This window comes from Phyllostomus discolor, chromosome 2 (assembly GCF_004126475.2).
Source record: "Phyllostomus discolor isolate MPI-MPIP mPhyDis1 chromosome 2, mPhyDis1.pri.v3, whole genome shotgun sequence".
NCBI lineage: Eukaryota > Metazoa > Chordata > Mammalia > Chiroptera > Phyllostomidae > Phyllostomus > Phyllostomus discolor.
Window position 1 is genome coordinate 187,148,204 of NC_040904.2, and position 22,136 is coordinate 187,170,339.

Here is a 22,136-nt window from a genome sequence, read left to right on the forward strand (position 1 = left end):
CGTGTACATTTTAAATGGTAGGGAATTCAAGGAATTGCAGGAAGTGTTTAAGCGCGGGGGAGGGGGTCGAGTACTGGCCAAGAGGGAGCAAGTTCAGTTGGGTTCTGGGCCACTGGAGGAAGGGAGGAAGAGGAGTGTGTCATCTGCTAGGTCTGGCTTGCGTGGTAGACCTGCCCTGCAGAGCAGCAACTTCAGAGAGTTCGTTAATGCAAGTCAGAGACCGGGCCAACTGCAGCCAGCCCCACACATTTCTGAAAGGGGAGAGTCGCCTGCTTTCCCAGTGTGTACTGGTAGCAGTTTGATTCCCTTGCTTTTATTTTAATTTCCATAATTGGCAGCTTCAGAAATGGCTTTGGAAGACAGTTCGCTTTAAATGTGGCCACCTACTCCCAAAATGCCCAGGTTATTTTAGGAACCCTACTCTTTTTCCTTCCGAGCTCTTTCGCAGGACTTCTTCTGGACGGGTCCAGGAGATAGGGTCCTGCCTGAGTCAACTCCTGCCGAGGTCACTTTTTGTGCGCGGGGTCGTCCCCAGCGTTTGTGAGTAGCATATGCATGTGGTTATGCTGACTGCACTCGCAGGCTTGTAAATTTTCACCCTGGGAAATTAGCAACAAAGCCCGATCTGTCTCGCGGCTGCTTTGCACTTTCCGAGGGCGGCTGTACTTGACTGAGCTGCAGAACAGGCACACGAGAGAGCAGCGAGCGGGCGAGCGAGGGAGCCAGCGAGAGAGAGGGAGGGAGAGAAGGAAAGGAGAGAAGAGGGGAGGGGTGGGGGCGAGAGGTAAATAGTCTTAAATCGGAAGGGAGCTGCTTCTCTGTGGTCTTGACAAGCGCTGCCTGGGCTCCACCAGCTCAGTAATAACTGAGTGACCTTTTCTTTGACTGTATTATGTCTGGCTGGGAAGGGATTGCATTTTGCAGCTGAGAGCCGGGGCTTCCTTCAGCTCGGCTCCTTGCGTGCTGCTGGGGTAAGTTGTCTCGAGCCAGGACGGAGAGACAGCCTCGGACAGCAGTTGCCTAAAAGGAGGACACCTGTGGCTCGGATGCGGTCAACACCATTACTTGGCGGATCCTTGAAGGACCTCATTATTTTAAACTTAAAAAAATAGAGATTCCCTCCCCCCCTTTTTTTTTCAAACAATGCTTCTTTTTGACCTTTCCCAAGGAGAAGCGCTACAAAGCAGCCACTGTGCTTTCTGAACCACCTCCCCCTGTATCGCTTAATTGAGAAGGTAAGTGCAGCAACTGTGTACACACGCGTCGGCTTATTTGCGGTGTGTGTGTCTGCGGGTGCGCGCGTGCGTGTGCGGATGTGGGTATTTTTTTCTTCCCCGAGCCTCCTAATGAGGCATAAACTGGAGCTGCAGCCCCGCTCTGCACTGCAACTTTCGCTCGGGCTGCAGCTCTGCTGAGACGGTTTTGTTTAAATCATGTGAGGCTTCATTATTTTTATGATGAGACATGAAATGCAAGCGGAAGATGTGGATGGAAGGAGGAGAGCGGCTGCGGAACGTCTCAAGTATGACTCGAGTGGATAATAGTCAAAGTTCATGCTGAATTGCAGCATTTCCACACCCCTGACTCCCCGGGACAGAGGGGCAGGGAGAGTTTGGCATTAGGAGATGCATGTTCTGGGCTGGGCCACAGGCAGGGAATTGGGTCCTGGGTAGGTTCCCGAACCCCCTTCTCCTTACTTGCTGGAATCCATGACCCCCCCATCCCCAACCCCAAGAGTTGAAATTGCAACCTTTTGGTTCTTGTTGACACTTCTGCTCCTCCGTACTCTGCCATAACTCAATGTGGTTCCCAAGAGATGGGAAAGTGACTGTTTAGAAAGGAGGAGGTGGTTGGGGAGAAGTGTCCAGAAGAGCGAGATTCCGTGGAACCAGGTGCCTATGTCCTAATAGGTTCAGATTCAAACTGATGCAGCCCATTTTTACGGGGGGCTTCCCAGATAGCTGTTATGAAATACAACTCAGATTTATGGTCTTTTTCATATTGAACATGATATGCTATGCTAACGCTGCATGTGACAGTTTAATCAAATCCATTTGTTACCACGAAGCTAAAAGGGGCCGCTGGGATTTTAGGATTATGGGCAGAGTTAGGGAAGCATGTGGCTTTGTCATTCGCCATCATTTTGCACACTGCCACACTGCGAGGGGCTCTGTGTGTGCGAGGGGCTCTGTGTGTGCGCCGCGTCTCGTCTGGCCGCACTCATCCCTTCCCCCACCCCCTGCCGCCACTCCGACCGGCTCCTAAAGTGGCTTCACAATAGTCGGGTCCTCAGCAGTGTAGGCTGCACTCCAGTCCACACTTGAGCTAAATAAGGAGACCCCCTTCTACGTCTACCTTTGGGCTTGGTGCTCAATGCGAAGCCGCTGCAACTCAGATACGCCTAAGTCAACTCATGCAGAAAAAGGAGAAAAGTTTTGGTAAGGTTACAATCTATCATGGATGCACTTTGCCGGCGCTCGGCACTCTCGGCTGCTCAAAAGCCTCCCTACTCTTCCGCTGCTTTTGTGTCTTTCTAAAAGATCCAAAATATTATTGTTGTAACTGCTTTGAAAGACAGCTGCTTAAACCAATTAATCTGGCTAGGTGCAACAAATACTGCTACATTCTTTGCAAATCATCCCTTGTGTGGCTGCAAAGACACAACCACAAAAGGCTGGAGCATAACTCCGCAAGGGATTCTTTGTTAGAGTGTATGTATGTTTCTTATTTTTTTTTTTATTTTGCATGTGAGCTGCATCAAAATTGAACTCAGTCTTGCAAATCTCTTGTTGGCCTTTGCCAAGCACTAGCACTTTGCTGCCATGGTAACTGTAATTAAACTGATAAGAGTGGAAAAATGTCAGTATCTCTGAGCCTTGCAGCTGCATTGGAGAAAAAGGGAATCAAATTGGTTCCCAGCTCCATTGCTCAAAAAGGGGAGGGGGTGGTGGAAAGATGGGGAGGGGCTGTTGGGAGTTGAAGGGGCAGAACAGAGTTAAGCAGCTCCAGCGTCTGCGATCTGGGGACATCTATTTGCATTGTTGTCCCTTAGGGGGCTGCAGCCTGTAGGGATGCTCTGGGCCAGTGAACAGAGAGAAACAAGCTTTTAGGCCCAATCCAGTTCTCCAGTTGGGGCTGGGGGCTGGGAGAGGATGAAGATGGGCAGGAGGAGAGAAAATCTTTTGTTTGGTACCTCTTGGCAATCGAATGGCCATGTTGGCCAAATTCTTTTAATCTGTGTCACTGCTCCCAGCTGCTGAACCTGCATTCCCATTTTAGCATCTTCCTGAGGCATCTCATCTCTGCCAGCCCCCTTTATGTATTCCCTCTAACAATTCCTTCTCCCAAATTGTTCTCTGTGAATCTTCCGACGGGGACAAGACTGGGACAAAATGTTTTCCATTCACTATGTGTAGTTAGTCCAAAAATATAAAAGACTGTGTCTAAGTGCTGCAAATCTTTTATTATGATTATTTTTTAAACCCCTGTGTGTTGTGGAGTTGTGGTTACTTTGTTGTGTTAACTACTGAAGCTGAGACTGCGCGGATGAATGGCACAGAACAAGGGAACATAATGGAGGCAATCAACCGTTAGGCCGCCTCACAATGCAATCCAGGCAATTAAAAGCTCACCAGAGTTTAAATGAAATGGTTCTACTTATTTCTGCACACCACACTGCACAGGCTATTATTTATGTCTTTTTTTAAAATTATGATTTCCCTTAAACTGTCAAATAACTCAGAATGGCAGGGTCTCAGAGGCAATAAGAATTTCCCTCAGAACAATTTACATGCCAATCTAAAACTAGTTGGGTCCTGATGTTCTATGAGCGACTTGTGCAATGCTTCTCAGCCCCACACACATAACTCTACCCAGACCTGCTCTTCTGGGTAGTGAGAGGAGGCTGCTGACTGCTTTCTGCCTTTCAGGTTAATGGCAAAGTGGTGACTACAAAATAGTTCTTTTTCTCCGACTGGTAAAGTTGTAGAGTATTGCAAAGATTTCCTTCTCAAGAGAAATGTGAGGATGTTCTCCAAAAGAAGGCACCAGAATGGAGTGTAAAATATCAAACTCCTTTTATGTCCAAGGCCAAACAGAATGCAAGAGTTTCAAATAATAATTGGCCTCTAAGTGCTAAATTAAAATGTCAACACAACAAAAACATTTTGTGAGGACAAGCAGGGTAGTGTTGCTTGTGCCAAATGTTGGTATTCCCTGTCTTGGTTGCAAAGCATTTTGAATAAAGAGAGCTGACCTTCCATGCTTGATGGTAGTAACACAACTTGGGAATATAGCTTAGCTACGACTAAAAAGGATATTTAAAAAAAATTAGCTTTGTGACATAAAATTCATAGCCTTATAAATTGGATAATTAGAATAGCCACTCATAACACACCTCTAGATGTTTACAATAATGAAATCCAGAATGTCACTGAGTAAATCAAAATTTCTCCCTCCCCATAGGTATGTGGTTAAGAGACACTAGGGTATGATCTGTACTGTAATTAATGGGATTCATTCCTTGTGGAACCTTGTTAGAAGACAGTAACTAGTTCTGATCAAAGAAACTTCATTTGTCAGAAGTTCTAGAGAGTGAGATTTAGCAGAGCTATCAAGGGTCATGATTAATCTACGCTATACCCTTAGTTCCTTCAAAGAAAAGGAACAGAAAACAGGCTATAGGAACACCACCTGCTCTTCTATTCAAAGCCAGCTGCTAGTTTGCAGCGTCGGAACCCACAGCTCTGTATATCACACGGAAAGAACAGCCACCCTGATTCCCTCCGTGCCATTGCTTACTCCATTGCTCCAACCAGAGAATTTATTTTCTAGTGAAACTTCAACATCATAACAATATTATGTGCAATTCATGTATTATTTGTAGCTAGGAAAGTTGCCCATCTGTGATGGTGTGGTGCCTGGATGTCTCTTATCAGTGTGGTTAAAGCAAGAAAAAGGTAGTGAAGGTAATAGAAGTGAAGTCTTCATCACAAGGCACCAGAGAAAACTGAAGAAGGTTGAACTCTTTTGGAGGGGGAAGTACACAGAAAATGCTCAAGGTTGTAGCTTGACATTTTTCTTGAGGCTTTCACATGCATGCACATTTGGTGTTTTGTATCCTTCTCTATCCAAGTTTCAAACTTTATGCCTAGGAGAGGAAGCGTGACATAGCAGAGGGGTCTCTGGACTGTAGGAAGGCCACCAAGTCTGGTGTGTAATTGTTGTTCAGCTTGGAGTAAGCCCCTTAATCTCTCTTATGCGTCTGTATCATAATTTGTAAAATGAGGGAATTTGAAATTGACGGATGTCTATAGTATTTTATAGTGCTTAAAATGAGTTATTTGGTAAATACAAAAGTCTGAATAGTTGCTCCAGCATTTTTTTTAAAGCTGGGTGTTTGACACTTAGGAAAGAATAAGAAACTCAGGGGAATATTCTTTCAAATTTCAGTCAAGGTATCAAATCTAAAGAACCCAGTTAAACTCCTTATTTATGATAAAAATATATTGCCAAAATATAGATATGCCCCTATTTCTAGTATAGCATTTTATAATATATGTATATAGCACATTTACATAGGTGCAATTTTATAGGTATTTAGACATTTCTTTCTGTTGTTTTCTATAAAATAAATAAGTGCAGGTTTATGCTAATAAATTACATAATCCAATACTTTAGTTTTATATACGAGTATGTAATAGTATATAGTTAGGTAATCTGCCATTAATAGAGGCACTAAATGGTGCTTGTGAGTATAAATGCATTTTTTATTTTAACATAACAAATACTTTGAAATATCAAGGGCACAGAAGGAAGTATTTGGATGCAAACAAGTAACATAGCATTGGGGAGATTTGGGGTGACTGCGCTGTGTACTTTACAAGCATCTTGAATGCTAGGTCAGGATAGTGTACTCCCACGAGGGTGTGCTCTGCTACTGTCATCAAGCACATATTAAGTGAAATTTTTAATCAGTTAAAAACCCCTCAATTTGGACTCCTGTAGTCTGCATGGACTAGTTTGTTAAATAGCCTTCTTTTAAGATTGTTCGCCATTTACTCACATTTTGTCCCTAAAGCAACCATGTTATATAGAGAATGGTGACACTATGGAGTTATTTAATGTTATTTAACTTTGTGTGTATAATGTCATCTTACTGTGTACAACACGAACTCATTACTTTCACAACTTTGTATGTATGGCTTTAGAAGTGATTCAATAAGGACGTTATAAAGGCTGAGCTTTTCTGTTTGCAAAATTTAGTTGGACGTTAGTACAGCCCTAAAAAAGAAAGTCTCGTACTCCTAGAAAAAGGCAATATTAAATATTTAACTTGTTTGAGGTCTTTTGATATCTTTTTGCTTCTTCTTGTAGTCCCAGCTTTCTTTCTTTCTTTCTTTTTTCTTTTTTTTTTTTTGTTTTTTGTTTTTGTTTTTGTTTTTGTCTCCTTTTAGGTATACAAATGCTCTCAGTCCAGCCAGACACCAAGCCGAAAGGTTGTGCTGGCTGCAACCGAAAGATCAAGGACCGGTATCTTCTAAAGGCACTGGACAAATACTGGCATGAAGACTGCCTGAAGTGTGCCTGCTGTGACTGTCGTTTGGGAGAGGTGGGCTCCACCCTGTACACTAAAGCTAATCTTATCCTTTGTCGCAGAGACTATCTGAGGTAGGAATTATCCTTGCACACCAGTGATGACTGGATTCCTTTTAAAATACTTTTGTAAGTGTATCTTTTGTTTCATTTCCTTACCACCAGCCTATATTCCTGAAAGATGTTGACCTGTCAGCCTTCAAAATGTTACCAGATGCTTGTTAAGCAAATTATTGCTTAAGCAGTGATCAACAAAACACACTATGGACAGTGTTTCGATTTGGCTTACCTGGTTGCTCATATTTAGGGATATGGGTTATCCCCTGCCAGTATTGAAACTGCCAGTTCATGTCAAGGATGAGTTTGGTAGAAATCAGCATACGATTATTTTATTAGACCATGAGCTTTCAGGGTGGGCTGAGTATAACACAAAATATTCAACTATCTGTTTCAGATTCGTCAGTCTGTTTGAAATTCTCAACTGTTATTTATTAGTATATTTATTATGTAATTTTGAAAACTTTCCCCAAGTGTGAATACATCTTTCCCCCATGGCACTCCAGGTGATCACAGAAAGAGGATCAGTGAGCATTAACAGCCTCACACTTGCCAGTAGCTTCATGGAAATTACCAAAATAAAGATCTCCATTGCAGTGGGAAAATGACAGCCACTCTCCTTCCTGCAAACATCAGAACAGTTTCAGGACAAGGCAGATGCTCTTGCTTACGAATCCATGAAGCTGACTAAACTTGTTTCCCTGAATTTAGTACTCAACACATGAACTTCTCTTAGAAAAGTTATTTTGCTTTCCAGGGAACTTTGTGACTTGATTCAGCTGGAGATTATTTATATTAATAAAGTAGGATTTATCAAATTAAAGAATGATACATGGCATCATTTGGGTTTTCATAACTGATATAATTAATCAGTTTTCTAGTCAACGTTAAGTGATTTATTTTGAAAATTTTTTCCCCTATGACGCAAAATTTATCAATCAGCAGTACCTCCTTAATTATCTTGGTCATTTGAGGAGGTACTTTCTAGGAAATTTAGTGTTTCTTACTATGTAGTTCAGTTATTTTTCAATCTGATTTAATCCTGATGTATAAAAATATACTGTTTGATTAACAGTAGTTACAACAGGTTGAATTCAGTACTGTTTTTCAAATTCTAGTCTTCCCCTTCTTAGGACTATAGCATCTGACAGTCTCCTGACTACTTGTTACTCCTCTGTGTTCTTAAGTGCACAAAACACATGCAAGGTGCCAGCAATGGGAAGTGACTCTATAGCCAGGATTTCCCTCATTGTGGTGGCACAACTAAACAGAATTAATTTATTGTGTGAAGTCTTTTAGAACTGAAGTCTTTGAATGTTTCTCTTTGAAATAAAAATTTCTACTCCGTGTGTTGTGAATTAGAGCCTTATTTCTGCATAGAGCATTTGTTTTGCTTTTATTGACTTAACATTGCTTCCTAGTTTCACTTTATCTTTACTAACCAATAAGCCATAGCTTCTTGACTCCTTTTTGACTTTTACCTTTGTTTACAACTGCGGTATCTCAAGCAGATTTATGTCACAGCAATTCCAAAACAAGAAGTTTATATAGTCTAGCAGGGTTAAGGTGTCCTAATAAGCAATAAAGGCAGAATTAAGAAAAATTTAAAGAAAATCTTTGAAAATATCTGGATTTTTTACATCAAAAATATAAATTTGCCAATGAAATACCTGTGTCCTGAGTGAAGTTGTTTTGCAGTTGTCAATATGATAGTGAGCGCGAAAGTAACCTTGGACTTGTTTTGTTTTATTCTGCCTTGTGGTAATACAATGTGATGTTCAATTGCTATTTGGTATCTCACATAAGTGTTTTATTGAAGGGAATTTTCAAAAAAGTTTTTACATCAGAAATTCTTACTTATCTCTAAGAGACTACGTGTTGTTCTTTGTGACACAACTTTTAGTTAATTTCTGATAGGCTCAAACTTTTAATGTTTGTTAACTTATATTTAAAATTCACACTTCTTCAAATATAAACCCTGGTCCTGATTGCCAATACATTCATTTCTCAGAGTATAATTTCCTCTTAAATTGGCCATTACCACATTAATGGCTAGTTGTTATGTTAACAGCCAAAAAGTTGTTAACATTTCAAACTAAGTTGCTCACAGCAAGCTTATCCCTTATTTAAACTGAATGTTGTTGCATACAATGTGACTTCTTTGGCAACTAGTAATTCATCCACACTTGAAAATTGCAGAAATGAAATGGGAAGGTAACATGTGCATAAAAACACTGCATTAGGTATTATATAGCTTATGCCACAGACGTGGTGTTTGGTTTTATGTGGCAAGCATGTAGTTCAGTGAAATTGTGTGGATGTTCAATCACAGATGTCTCTGATTGGCACATTAAAATACTCTGATTTTGTATGTCAAATGGACAAATGCAATCAAGCCAATTTTATTTACAAATTAATTTCTTTGATTATGTGTAAATAGTCATTTAAAATGTTTATTGAATGCCTGCTTTGTGAAAGGCATAATTTTAGGTAATGGAGGAAATAACTAATGGACAAAGGGAGCTGCACCTAAAATTGTTTTGTCTGGTTATTAATAATTGTGCAAAAGCTGCACTATGATCAGTGAACAAGTAGTGTTCTGTGGCTCTTTCCCTCCTAGTTCTGCACATTTCCTTTCTGTATTTTGCACAGCCAATGCATAACCATTTAAATCCTGTTAAAAATGGTTTGGTTTGGTTTTTGGTCTCTGGATATTACATAATTTCTTTGAGGCACCAAATGAGCCATAAGTAACTTAAGGGTTTGCATTTCTGTGTCTAAATCACTAGGCATCTAAGTAAGAATATGGAAAATGAGAAAGAAAAAAATAGTTTACCTATACTAGTAAGTTATTTGTTATAGGTATTATCCTGTGCTGGATAATTTTTTTCGTATCTATAAAAGAATGACATATTTTGCTGATTGTTTTTAACTTTCCGATAACTTCTTTCAAAAAAAACCCCAACACAATAAAACACTTCTAATTTTGAGCAATGAGTCTCGAAGTGCCAGTGTCTTGTTTTATGTTAGTTGGAGCCATCATAGTGATGGCCTGTTTATGCAAGTTCTTTGAATGATGAACACAAGAATTTAAACCATACAATATTTTCTCATGGGTTAGCAAAACTGTGATTGTGGTCAATGTTATTTCTCAGATTTTTTTTCTCCTCTGTGGCACAATTAGCTGTGTTTAAGAAAAGGAAAAGAAAATACAGTGCCGAATTTCAGATCTGAACAGTTCACTTTCCATAACGACGCTGATATAATGTGTTTTATTCTTCTGTAGAATATAAAATGCATGGATCTAATGAGAGAGAATTTGCCCATTTGTAAGATTGTTCTCTACCTTCATTCATTACATAAAGGAAGAGAAGGATAGACTTTCAAAAAATTCCCCTGTTAACACACTCTCTGACAAACTATGAAGTCAATCTGCCCATCGATATTTATTTGCCAAGACATAGAAATGTATCTGTTAAAAATGCGCCCAACACATTTATAACTTTATATTATTAAAAGATGAGCTTATGAGCAATTAAAATGGAAGCACCTTTGTATCTTGAGCTAGATCTTAAAATTAATAGACTGCCTAAAGTAGATTAACAATTATTGTAAAAAATAGCAAAGTTTTAGTAATGGTGTTTACAGGACTCTAATCACTGCCAAACTATAATCTTTATTTCAGTTTGGAAAATGTGAATAGAGTAGTTAATATATAATCAGAATTTTAGAATTAAGATTTTGTAAGAAGTTAAACCTAAGGGAAATAAAATACTTTTCTACTTGGAGGCAGTAAATGCTATCAGAATTTATCACTCAAGCTCTGGGGTAATTGCTGTTTGATTTTTGGTAAGACTAAAACTTTTTACTTGTGGTATACTTTAAGCATTAAGTCGAGAACAGGCTGTACCTTGCATCTCTATGAATGGTGTCTTACCAGAGAGTGTGTTTGAAGCTGTTTTCTGTGATGTGTGCCGTGGAAGCTACTTACAGCTCTTCCTATATGAGAAGCGGAAACTGCCTTATATAAATTTTAATGCAATTTGCTATTTTTATATGTGAGGATGATTTCTTTAAAATGAAACTCAAAAAAGAGTGATGCTTCATGCTCCACCAGCGTTGCCAATTAGCAAAAAGGATTTGAAGTTGCTGTGCTTACTACAAATTAATGGTTTAATATAATCATATAATAACTTTAAAACAGAACACTAAAGTCAAATGCGACATAAAGTCTTAATCTAGCTAAAACTTCATTTCACACTAATCAAACCTGGCACCTCTAAATTTTTAAGTAAGGTTAAATTTATATTAGTTCATGATTAAGACTTTAAAAGAAAACATGAATATGTTGTTAATATTATTTTATCTGACAACTTAGTGCATACTTTTTTAATGTTAAATAAAATGTTCATTCTTTTTTTCCTTTGTTGTCATCTTTTTAAAATAAGGCAGTTGAAAATATCTTCCCTAGAAAGTAATGCATTTTTATTATTTGAAAAATAACTTTTATTTTTAATTCTAAAAATGTAAGCTTTTATATGAGTGAAACTCCTCCCAAATAAACTATTTTTCTCTACAAGCTTCACTGAAGCTTTCTTACACTTTATTATACTCATAACTTTTACCACATTTAAATATCTAAGCTAACCTTAATATTATGAAATGTTTTGACATGAGTATATTAGACTTTATGATCTGTTAGAAAACACCATTATATTCTTTGCAAATTTTCTTACCTTATTTGTAGCTTTATAAAAATTATATTTTAAGTCATTTTTTTTGTTTGTTATGGTAAAGCATTATTAAATTCGATTTTAAGTATTTTAGACTATATACCACTGATGGACCAGTATAAGTCAGGAGGGAAATTTTGTTTTGTAAAATACTTTGGGAGACTCTCCCTTGCTTCAGAAAAAAAATGGATGGATTCACACCAGCATTCTGCAGTGTCAACTTCTTCAGAATAATCTCTTTAAAATATTTCATTTATAAGGACAACTTCTTATTCGTAAATTTTATCTATAATATCTTTCTTAAAAGATGAACTTTCTGCCCTTAATTCTGTGATTCATCCATTTTCAGTGAGTGATTATCTAGTATAGTCATTTTAGTTTTGTGGCTTTTCATCTTGGTTTGTTTGACAGACAAGATATTTTCTCTGAAAAATTCAATCCCTCCCCAGCCTAGAATATTAAAAATATACAAACACTTTATACTATTTTATATCTTTACCATTTTTATCTTTTTGTAAAGCATGGAATACTCCAGTCAGGATAGTTTTTACACATAAGATGGATAAGTTAGACATACCTGACTTAGCAGAAAAATATTCTGTTTCTACAAGTATACTTAGGATTAAATGCATCTGGAAGACCTACATTTGAGAATTGCTAAAATTGCTTATTTTGCACTTTATAAATACATAGAACTCTGAAAAAGAATATCTATTTTTGGTTGCTCTTAGAGTATATCAAAGTAAGCCAGCACTTCATTTATAAACTCACCATTAACTCCCATTAAGTGACTAATAATAAATTTTAATGCTGTGTTTTGACTGCATAAACATAATTTATTAAGGAATCTCATTTTAAAATATGCTGAAAGTAGTAATTTTGTAAATGGTTTTGATGAATATATGCCTTGTAGAAACGTATTATGTAGTTTCAGCTTTCTGCCTCAAATAAAAATTATTAACCTAAAAGAAGAATTGTGCCAACCTAAACGACCATTGAATTTTTCTTCATCACACTGTGAGGCATTGAAATCTTATTTTGGTATTTGGTTTGAAAATAGTTTTCATGTCCTATGAAAATGTCTTCTATTATTCAAAATCATATCCTGCAACCTCATTCTATCCAAAAAATTACCTAACATTTCTCACTTTTATCAGTAAATATTAAAGCATATGAAATCTAAATGTAAGACAAGAGCTTGAAAACAAGGGAAAAGTAAAATAGATCTACTCAACTGACCAGGTATTTTTAAAGACAGCATTTGCATCAGCCATGTTTCTTTTAAAATATGTTTTCCTTTTGTGTTAATTTTTTAATCAGGTTATATAAGGGATTACTCCTGACATGTGGAATTTCCCCTTGTTCATCATTTAAACTGGCATAGGTGTACATATGCAAGCTGCACGTGCAGATATGAGAGTCTATATAACCTTAGAGTAAACATTAACTTCTGTCATAAATGACTTTTACCAGATCACTATAGTTTGCAGACTTTGAAACTTATAAAATTCAGATACTTTATGCCAGTTAATTTCTTAGTAGTGTAAATTATAGCACTGACTTATTCTTACACAGTATTCACCATTCTAAGAGGAAAGACAAGTTTTAATATACTATATAAAGCCTAAATTTATTCCCTTGTGATTTTTATCACCCAATTCTGGTTTTCTCAGCTTCTACGGAGTTTCATGCTTTCTGTTCTATTTCTGTTTCTACCATCACAACATACTTGTTTTGATGATTAACCATATATTTCTCTTTTCAGGTTATTCATAAGAAATGTATTTTGAAATGCAAGTTTACATTGTGAAGCAAGAAATGTGGCAGTTAGATTTCCATTTCTTGCTTTAAAATAATTTCTTAAGTTTTTTTACTCCTTATTGATATTAATGGATAACGTTTCTCTAAAGGAATTAAAATCTAAGCCTACTCCTTTATTATATTAATAAATATAAACATAGTTATATTATAACTTTATTAATAACTTTATTAATAAACATAGTTATTATATTAAGAAACTACCCACATCAGCCACTTGGGCATTCACTATGCCATTTTTGCTTTCTGCCCATATATATTATCAAAAACTTCCTGATAGACCTTTTTCTCAATGATATTATTTGTAGTTATGCAAAGATCCTAAATCTTTTCTGAATCCTTTTCCTCTGTAGTGTGAGCTTTTTGTAATGCAAAAATCTCTAACGGTGGATTTTGCTTGTTTAAAAAAATCACACTTGAGATAAATAATCATCTTGCAATAGTCAGATCCCTGATTTGAAGTTGAGAAATTAACATTAAGCTGAATGTATTAAGTTAGACTCTAACCAGCGTGTGTTGTTATGATTCAATTTAATATTAAAAACTCTCCAACTGGGCTACTGGGAAAATAAAAGACTCTTAGGAATTCAAAGATTATTTGCAGAGGAGTATACCAAAGCCATAGTTAAGTAAAATCGTTATTACCAATGTAGTCATGGATTGTCTACATTAACCCCATCCTATTAATGAAGACAGAAAACCAGTTTTAGTAAACATAAATATCAAATATGACAAGGACTAGTAGGGGGCAGGGAACTTCATAAATTATGCTAATGCTACCATTTAATAGTAATCTTAATAACACAGAACAAAAATAAATTCCCATTTCATTTATACTATCAGATCCCAACAGGCAACTTCAAGTAGAAAATAGCAAATGTTCGACTTTGCTAGCTTATTCTTATTTTCTAAAACTTTTAAGACCATATCATTTCTCTTACAGCAACTCTAATAGAGATGCATATAATTTTTGGAATTATTTCATTCTTTTTCTTGATTGTAAAAGATTCCAAAATCTCTTAAGTAATGTCCTTTGATAGATTGCTCACAATTCACCAAAAATAGCAAAGTCAAGGCTGCTACACTTTAAGGCACCTGCTGGCACTGAGCATGATGATTGTTTTATGTTTATCAACTGCTCAGTGCAAACATGTTCTGACCTGTTAGAAGTGTGTCAGATGAGTGATCACTGCCTCTTCCTTTGCTTGGTTGCATGGGGGCAGCAGTGGGAGAGACCAATGGAAAAAGCACTCATAACTTCTAACACTAAATAGGAGCATCAGTTTCAATGGGCAGGTTGATTTGTACTTTGCAGGTGAGAAGTTCAACTATACTGTGAACGTAATTTTAAAGCCTGAAAGTATTGTATGTAAATATCCACTGAGGGAAGGATCACGTGTGCTTTGGGAGATACAAAGAAATTATAAGTAATTAAATTGCCTTAAAACTTATAAATGAGTATTTTCTGTAGCCATTTGTTAGGGAAAAAAAGAGAGATGTTCTGAGCTACAAGAACCCTTTCCTTCTACATCATGCCCTTGATGAGTGGGTACTATTGGTGTTTATATATATGATCTCATGTTTTGCCATCTTACTAACAGTTTAAAAAATTGAAACCACTTAGTCAATTAACAAATATTTAAGTGCCAATACTTCATTTCTATAAACAGTGAATATAGAATATCATATTTCTAATTGATTTTATATACTATATCAGTATAAAATCATTAATAGATTACTATGCAAAGAATAAGGGCCTGGGTCTGGGAAATTTGGGAAAAACTTAAAGGCAAGTTATTTTGCATATTTTCTACAACTGATGTGGCCACCATTGTTATTAAGTAACTAAGTAAAATGTATAAAGAGTTTTAGTCTAATTATGCCCCATGGAGCCAGTATAGAGAATGAGAGATACTAGAGAAATTTTTAAGAACAGAGGTCCTAAAAAATAAGTAAAACTTGAGCTCTGTAAAAATTATTTCTTTTTTGTAAGCCAGTAGTCCTGTTATAAAGGCTGAGCTTCATAGTTATATTTTGGAAGCAGAGTAAGATAGATTTAGCTCTGTAACTTTCATGCTGTTTGCATTGTTTCATCTCTTATCACAGATACTGGTAAAGTATCAACAGAGGTACAATTAACATCCCCTGCAAAATGCTTAGCATCCTTGGGCCCCATTTTCCCATTCAAACAAATATTACTGTGTATACTCTAAGTACTGTACAAAGCCCTAGATACAGCACTGAATAAAACGCAGAAATACCTCCGACCCTTTTAGAGCTTATATTCTAGTTAGGGGAAGCAAATTATCTACAAAATAAGTACTGAGTACATTGGGAGATGATAAACACTACAGGAAAAATAGAGCAGTATAAGAGGCTTGCAGAATTTGTATTGATGCTTGTGTGTGCGTGTGCGTGTGTGTGTGTGTGTGTGTGTGTGTGTGTGTGAGGGGGGCTGGTGGAGAGGGAAAAGGAGGAATGGAAAGAGAAGGATTTCAAAAATTAAATAGGGTACACAGGGACAGCCTTGCTGAGATGGTGATTTGAGTGCAGACCTGAAGAAAGTGAAGGAGCTAGCCATGAGGTTGTATAGGAAGGACCTTCTGGGCACAGGAAACAGCCAGTGCAAAGGCCTGAGATAGGAGCTTATCTGATGTGTTTGGGGAACATCAAGGGTGCTAGTGTGATTAGAGAAAGTGACAACAGCCACTATGTGATCCTATGGTATTCCCTGTTGCTGTTACAACCTAGAATGCCTCTTTTCTAAAAGTCCTCTAAGGAAGTGGTAATACAGTTGTCCCTTCAGATCCACAGGTTTTGCCTCTGTGGATTCAACCAATTAAGGATTAAAAACAGTATTTTCAGCCCCTGGTTGGGAATTTGTGGGTGCCAAGCATCTACTGTATACATTATTCTACATCATTTTAAGAGACCTGAGCATCTGTGGATTTTGATACCCACAGGGGTCCTGGAACCCATTGGTTGAATACTGAGAATACTGAGGAATGACTACTTCCATTTCAGAACTGCTGTAAAGTTTATTCAATTAGGCTATTATAGATTGAATTCCCTTTGGTACTGCAGAAGTCATCTGCAAAATTGAATGGGATTATTTTTCATTTATTATTTACTGGTAGTGTTTTTTTAATGCCTTTTTATTTGGCCCCATGATGACCCTGTTTGTTTAAGTAATAGTTATGAAATGCGAATCCCAAATACAGCTCAGGATCCAATCATTTGACTGTTGCTGATTCATGGGTGATGGTATAGCTGTATTTTAGGCTGACTCATCTACACACTTCTGCTAAAGTGGTTGTAAACTGCTTACACATAATGTTTCAAAGTGAAATAGAAAGGATGCCCATATTGATGAGCTAGGGCTGCCGACACAGCATGCATGAGAGTAACAGCTTGACCAAAGATTTTCCTAAATTCTATCCTGATCACAATGTAATTGATATATTTTGAATACTTAGGTAATAAAAACTGCAAAGATGTGGATTGCTCTAAAGCTGACACTTTTCTACTCTTAAAGTGGAAACATCAGTTATTCTAAGTCTGAAGGGTGAATTTTTTCAATTACTTTTAAAGTAAGCTTGAGTTTTTACTTAATTAAATTATTCTTTAGTACAAAATATTTAAAATAACATATTTGCTATAATTATCATAAATGTTTCCAAATCCAACATTTACAGAAAATACATGAAAGGCATATTGCTATTTAATCACATGCTTGATGAGATAACAAAAATGTTATATAAGTGTTCTGTTTATACTTCTGTTTCTCACCCCTAACATAACCATAGCTCACTAATTTTAGTTTTGCATCAAGAAGAGCTGCACATTAATCTTTAAAACTTAAAGATTAACATGTACTCCTACTTACAAAAGTAGGATTCATATGTACAAGCTGTCTTTACTTTTAAACATTAAAAAAGTTAAATAAAACTTTAAATACGAATCAAATTTCCTGAGGCTGTATTTATATTTATGAAATGGGCTGGGATGTACCGTGAGTATAGGTGGTTTCTGGGTTAATGTGTCTTGATCCTTGGAAAGCAGCCCTGTATGAATGGGTGAGGTGTTCAGAATGGTGGCCACGTAGACTCCATACACAAAGTGGGAAACACTTTTTCAGAAAACCAGGAAATGATGGCCAAAGGGCTTCACGAGTCTTTATCTTATTTATTTATTTTTAGAGAGGGGGGATGGGAAGGAGATAAAGGAGAGAAACATGGATGTGCAAGAGAAACATTGATTGGTTGCCTCTCGCATGCCCCCAACTGGGAAGCTGGCCTGCAAGCCAGGCATGTGCCCTACTGGAAGTCAAACCGGCTACCATTGGGTTTGCAAGCTGGCGTTCCGTCCACTGAGCCACACCAGCCAGGGCTATAAGTCTTCATACCTGCTGTCATTCTGCACATCTGTGTGCTTTTTGCTGTTTTAATTTCTAGCAGCCCCCCTATGCTGTTTGGCAGATGGGGCATCTGCTGTTGCTGCCATTTGGTCCTGGTTGAGTAAGACCACTATTCCTAACTATTTTGTGATTCTCACCTTCCAGAGTAGACCTATTTCATCTTTCTTTTAAGAAAATGTTGCTTGATCTTGAGCTGATAGTTTGCTTGGTTTTTAAATAATCTTGTCGATGGTAATTATTAAACTAACCATTATCTTTGGAACTGAGATCACGTGCTTATTTGACTAAATGTGTTAAATGCTTTGTCTTCTTGATCAACTGTGGGTTCCTTTAGTTACTTGAAAAAGAGTTGTACATTTGAAGGAAATTTAAAAAAAATTAATATTTTAATTTTCTTTTGAGAATTTATCTGCTGAGTAGTAAACAGAGACTTTCATTTTTACCACAGCTCAGTTTTTCAGAGCTATCCCAAAGCCACAAGCTTATCCTACATTTATTTTAACACATATAGTATATTTTAAATTATTTCCTCTGTGTTTGTCATTCCATCACGTGGAATATACTTCCGTCAACTATCATTAATGGCACACTGGTTATATATTATTACTATTGTGATGCACTCACCTGCTGGTTTTACTTTCTCTGAATATCACTTTATGTAAAGGAAAAGTTACACCACTTTTTCCTAATTCCCCACACATCTCCCAAAGCAGAAGAGGTTAGATCAGAACCCTAGGTTTTAGAGGCATGTTGAGTAGCACGATGGTGAAGGGTCTAGAGTTGAATCAGCCCAACTCAGCTACATCTATGTTTTTTTCTAGATAAGTTACACAACTTCTCTAAGCCTCAGTTTACTTATCTGTAAACAGGAGTAACAGACCCATTCCTTGAATCGTCAGGAGGTGTCATTGAAGTATGCTAGGGAAAAAAATTGAACACACTGGCTAACACTGCCATTGTGAACTGCTGTTGTTATGAATGAAGAATAACACTTGAGTTATGAGTGCTATTAAACATGAGGATAAAATTAAAGAAACAGATCAAGATGAGTTTTAAGAATGTAAATAATCAAGGCTATGAAAGGCTACTATTATATATAACAAGGTCTGTACCAACTTCTCATCTGCAAAGAAGATAGATGAAAAAAAACCTAAATACCATGTGCCCCTGAAGCCATATAGGAAAAAGTATTTCACGGTGGAGATTATTGGAATCTGGAATGGGTTGTTAAATTAAGGTTATAGAGTATTCTATATAAATTAAGATTAATTTGAATCTTTTGAGGAATTATTGAACATGCTATTTTCTTTATAATTGAAGTGGTAGTTCTCTGAACTATATGCCCACACTCTCCACATTTTAGCATGTGAAAGTTCTATGGCCTTGTAAAGCATTATGTTTAATATCCCATAGGGTAGAATTATATGTAAAATTTCAGCTTGCTCGAGGTTTCCTTTACGGTCTTGATTTTTGTATCTTTTCCCTCAGGTGACAAGGATGACTGAATGCCAATATCTTTTAACTGATAATTCTTTTTTGGAGTGTTCTCTAACCATTTTGATTACATACATTTATTCCTAAAGAAGTTTAAGTGTGCACCTTTCATTTAAATGTATACTTCTCAAGCATAACTACTTCACTGTATATTTTTTAAATTTGAAAAACAGCGTTCAAAGGATAAGAGGTAAACAGGATAAGATATAAAATAAATAGTCATAGAAATGCTAGTAATTGTTGAAGCATCCCTGCGATCTGTGCAGCCCCAGTACGGGTAGTGCCATTATTTCTTAATAGCTCTTTTTAGGCTTAATTGAATGTTACTTAGTAGTGATACTTATGAATGAAAAGGGGAAGATCAATACTTGGGAAAAGAGTTGTAAAACAGAGATGTGATAGTTGTTTGTAAGGAAAGGACTTTCTAACATGAGTTAATATGACATGCTCTGTTTATTTAATATTAAATCAAGGTTTTCTTTCTGAAAAATGTGGCAATCCATGTTGACTCTTCCTAATGTTATACTATAGCCACTGGCAACATTAATATGAGGTAGAGTTTCTTCCTCCCCTATAACCTCCTATTCAGGACACGGTGAGATTTTAGACAGATAAATGCTAAGAGAGAAAGAACCCTGTGTACCAAAGGCAGTGTTTACTGCATGTAATACATATCATTGTTTGTCTCCCGTAGTGAAAAATACTTGTGTCGTGCTGTTAAAATGCACTCCTGACAGACCAGTGCTTGCTATTATAGGGTCCATTGCTTAAAAAAATGATACACTGACAGAAATACAATTTAAGAAAATTTAACACCAAGGGCAGTCAACCATGTAGGCTACTATTAAGGGGCCAAAACTCAAGGCCAGGGGTTTATTTTTAAAAGAGGCACAGTTTATTTGCTAGGAGTAGGCAAAGTTAAAAGAAAAAAAATCGAACTTGAATTCCTTGCTCTCCAGTCTGTAGAAAATTAATGAAAGCAACAGTTCAATAAGATTTTATTGCAGAAATGTTTAAGTGAAACATTTTAAGAATGCTTCGGAATTTTTAAACAGTTCCTTACCATTTAGAAAGCTGTAACACTGCAGTGCGTAACAAATTGTTAGCATTGGATCCTAGGCACACCCAGTGATTTTCTTGAAATGTGTAGTCAGAGCTGGTTAATCTGAATCACTTTGTTCATTTCATTTTTGTGTGTGCAGCTTATAAATATATTTGAGATTGGCAGGTCAGCAGCACCCACAATTACTACAATTTAAAATGTAAGCTATTGTCCGAGTACCCTTGTGGGCATAGTTGGGTAGTTAAATGCACTGGATTTGTTACAAGGCCTTTTGAGAAGGAAAATAACCAAATAGGAGATGTGATGAGAGAGATTGGATTTCAGAAGAGTACAGCATGTTCTAATGAATAAACTGCTACTGAATGATGATAAAGCATGTGTTTTTAAGCTATCACATGGCTCTATTATTAGGAGAGAAAATTCCATGAATTTAGATGAGATGTATTATCTAATTTTACCATTTTAAAAACAAATCTGCCATCCAGTAATATTTGATGCCAACTGTGTATGGATTACATGCTCCTTTGGGAGAAAGGTTACAAAAGTAATACAATAAATAATCTGAGCTTCAAGGAGCTTAATTCGGGTATCAGAGAAATAGAAAAACTACATCTACTGCTATGCATCATCAAAAGATTGTATCTTACATTTTCTGCCCTGATGGTATAGTCTTATTGCCATACTCTAGGATAGGTGTTGGGAAGCCATGGATCCTGCCAAGAAAGGATGTCCAAAGAGGAAATGCAGCATCTTTGCAGATGTCCTCCAGAATTCAGTTGACCTGAATCTGACAGTATTATACAACAGATTGTTTCCTATGAACATGGAAGGTAATGAATATTGATGTACATTGTGAAGTTTGTGGAGACACATTGGCCAGGGCCTCTGTGACTCAGCTGTGTGTTGCAGCAGGCCCAGAAGTGTCTGCGGAGGAAGGCTGTGGTCCTCAGCTCTCTTTGCCACAGCCATGGGTGGCTGTCCATTCATGTACATGTTTTCGTTACATGAATTCCACATGTGGGCTTTATCATACCGTGGTATCTCTTCAGTCTGCGCTCTGACCAGAGAGTATAACCTAGAGTGCTGCTTTTCAGTGCTTACATTCTAACAGTTATCTGAAGGGAATACTATTTATGGTGAACTATGAAAACCTGGGTGTTAGGTAATTTCTTCTGACACTTTTAAATGTATCCCTTGGATCACTCCAGAGAGCTGTGCACTTGACACCGACCCCTACTGTTTCAGCTCCTCAAAATTTTTCAAAGAATTATGCAGCCAGATTTTACCCTTAGCTTGTGTTGAAGAATATTTTATAAACAACCACAAATTTCAGTGTCTTGGGGATGCTGCTGTGGACTTTGTTTACTGTATTGCGCGCAGTGTCCTGCAGACTTCCCATTGAACTTTCTTCCAGATCTTAGAATAAGAAAAGTTTCTGGGGCATTGAATGATTAAATGGTGTTTTTCTCAAGGGGTTGAATCATATTTTTGTTTACATTTTTCTTCTTTGTTTTCTAGGGAGCTCAAATCCAAATTTACCTTCTTTTCTGACAACAGCATGATATATTAATGTAGTCTCTGGACTTTTGTATTCTCTTACCCATATTTTTCTTTTTTCCACATTTTTTATTATTGTTCAAGTACAGTACACATTTTTCTTTATTATGATATTCAAAACTATGTATTTCATCTAAACATGATCTTTGAAATTTTTGAAATGAATTGGGTTATATAGTTAAGTAAATGAGAACAATAAGGAGGAAAAATAGAGGCAGGAGCAGATGAGATATGCTTAGGTAGATAATTGCAAGGAATTTGGGAAAGGGAGGATGTGATGAAATTTATTCCTGAGTCTAGATAGTATATATAAAATACAAGTGGATCTGAGCAATATTTACAACAGTGTTTGAGCTTACTGTAGGTAGGATGAAGATGGTAGCAAATATAACCTTTTGTGTTC

The 22,136-nt window shown here is 36.9% G+C and overlaps 1 protein-coding gene across 4 annotated transcripts in view; it reads left to right on the forward strand.

The window, feature by feature from the left end:
• LMO3 (LIM domain only 3) overlaps positions 1–22,136 on the forward strand; it is a 57,609-nt gene that overhangs the window by 2,761 nt on the left and 32,712 nt on the right. For 2 of the 4 annotated variants that reach the window (XM_028532135.2, XM_028532134.1), the window contains exons 2-3: positions 1,169–1,235; positions 6,456–6,669. In XM_028532135.2, coding sequence (XP_028387936.1) covers positions 6,464–6,669 — 206 coding nt within the window. In that variant the 5' untranslated portion in view covers positions 1,169–1,235; positions 6,456–6,463. Of the gene's footprint in view, positions 1–181; positions 541–1,168; positions 1,236–1,257; positions 2,439–6,455; positions 6,670–22,136 lie in introns of those variants that run through there. The other 2 variants (XM_028532136.2, XM_028532133.2) reach the window with 2 other exon arrangements.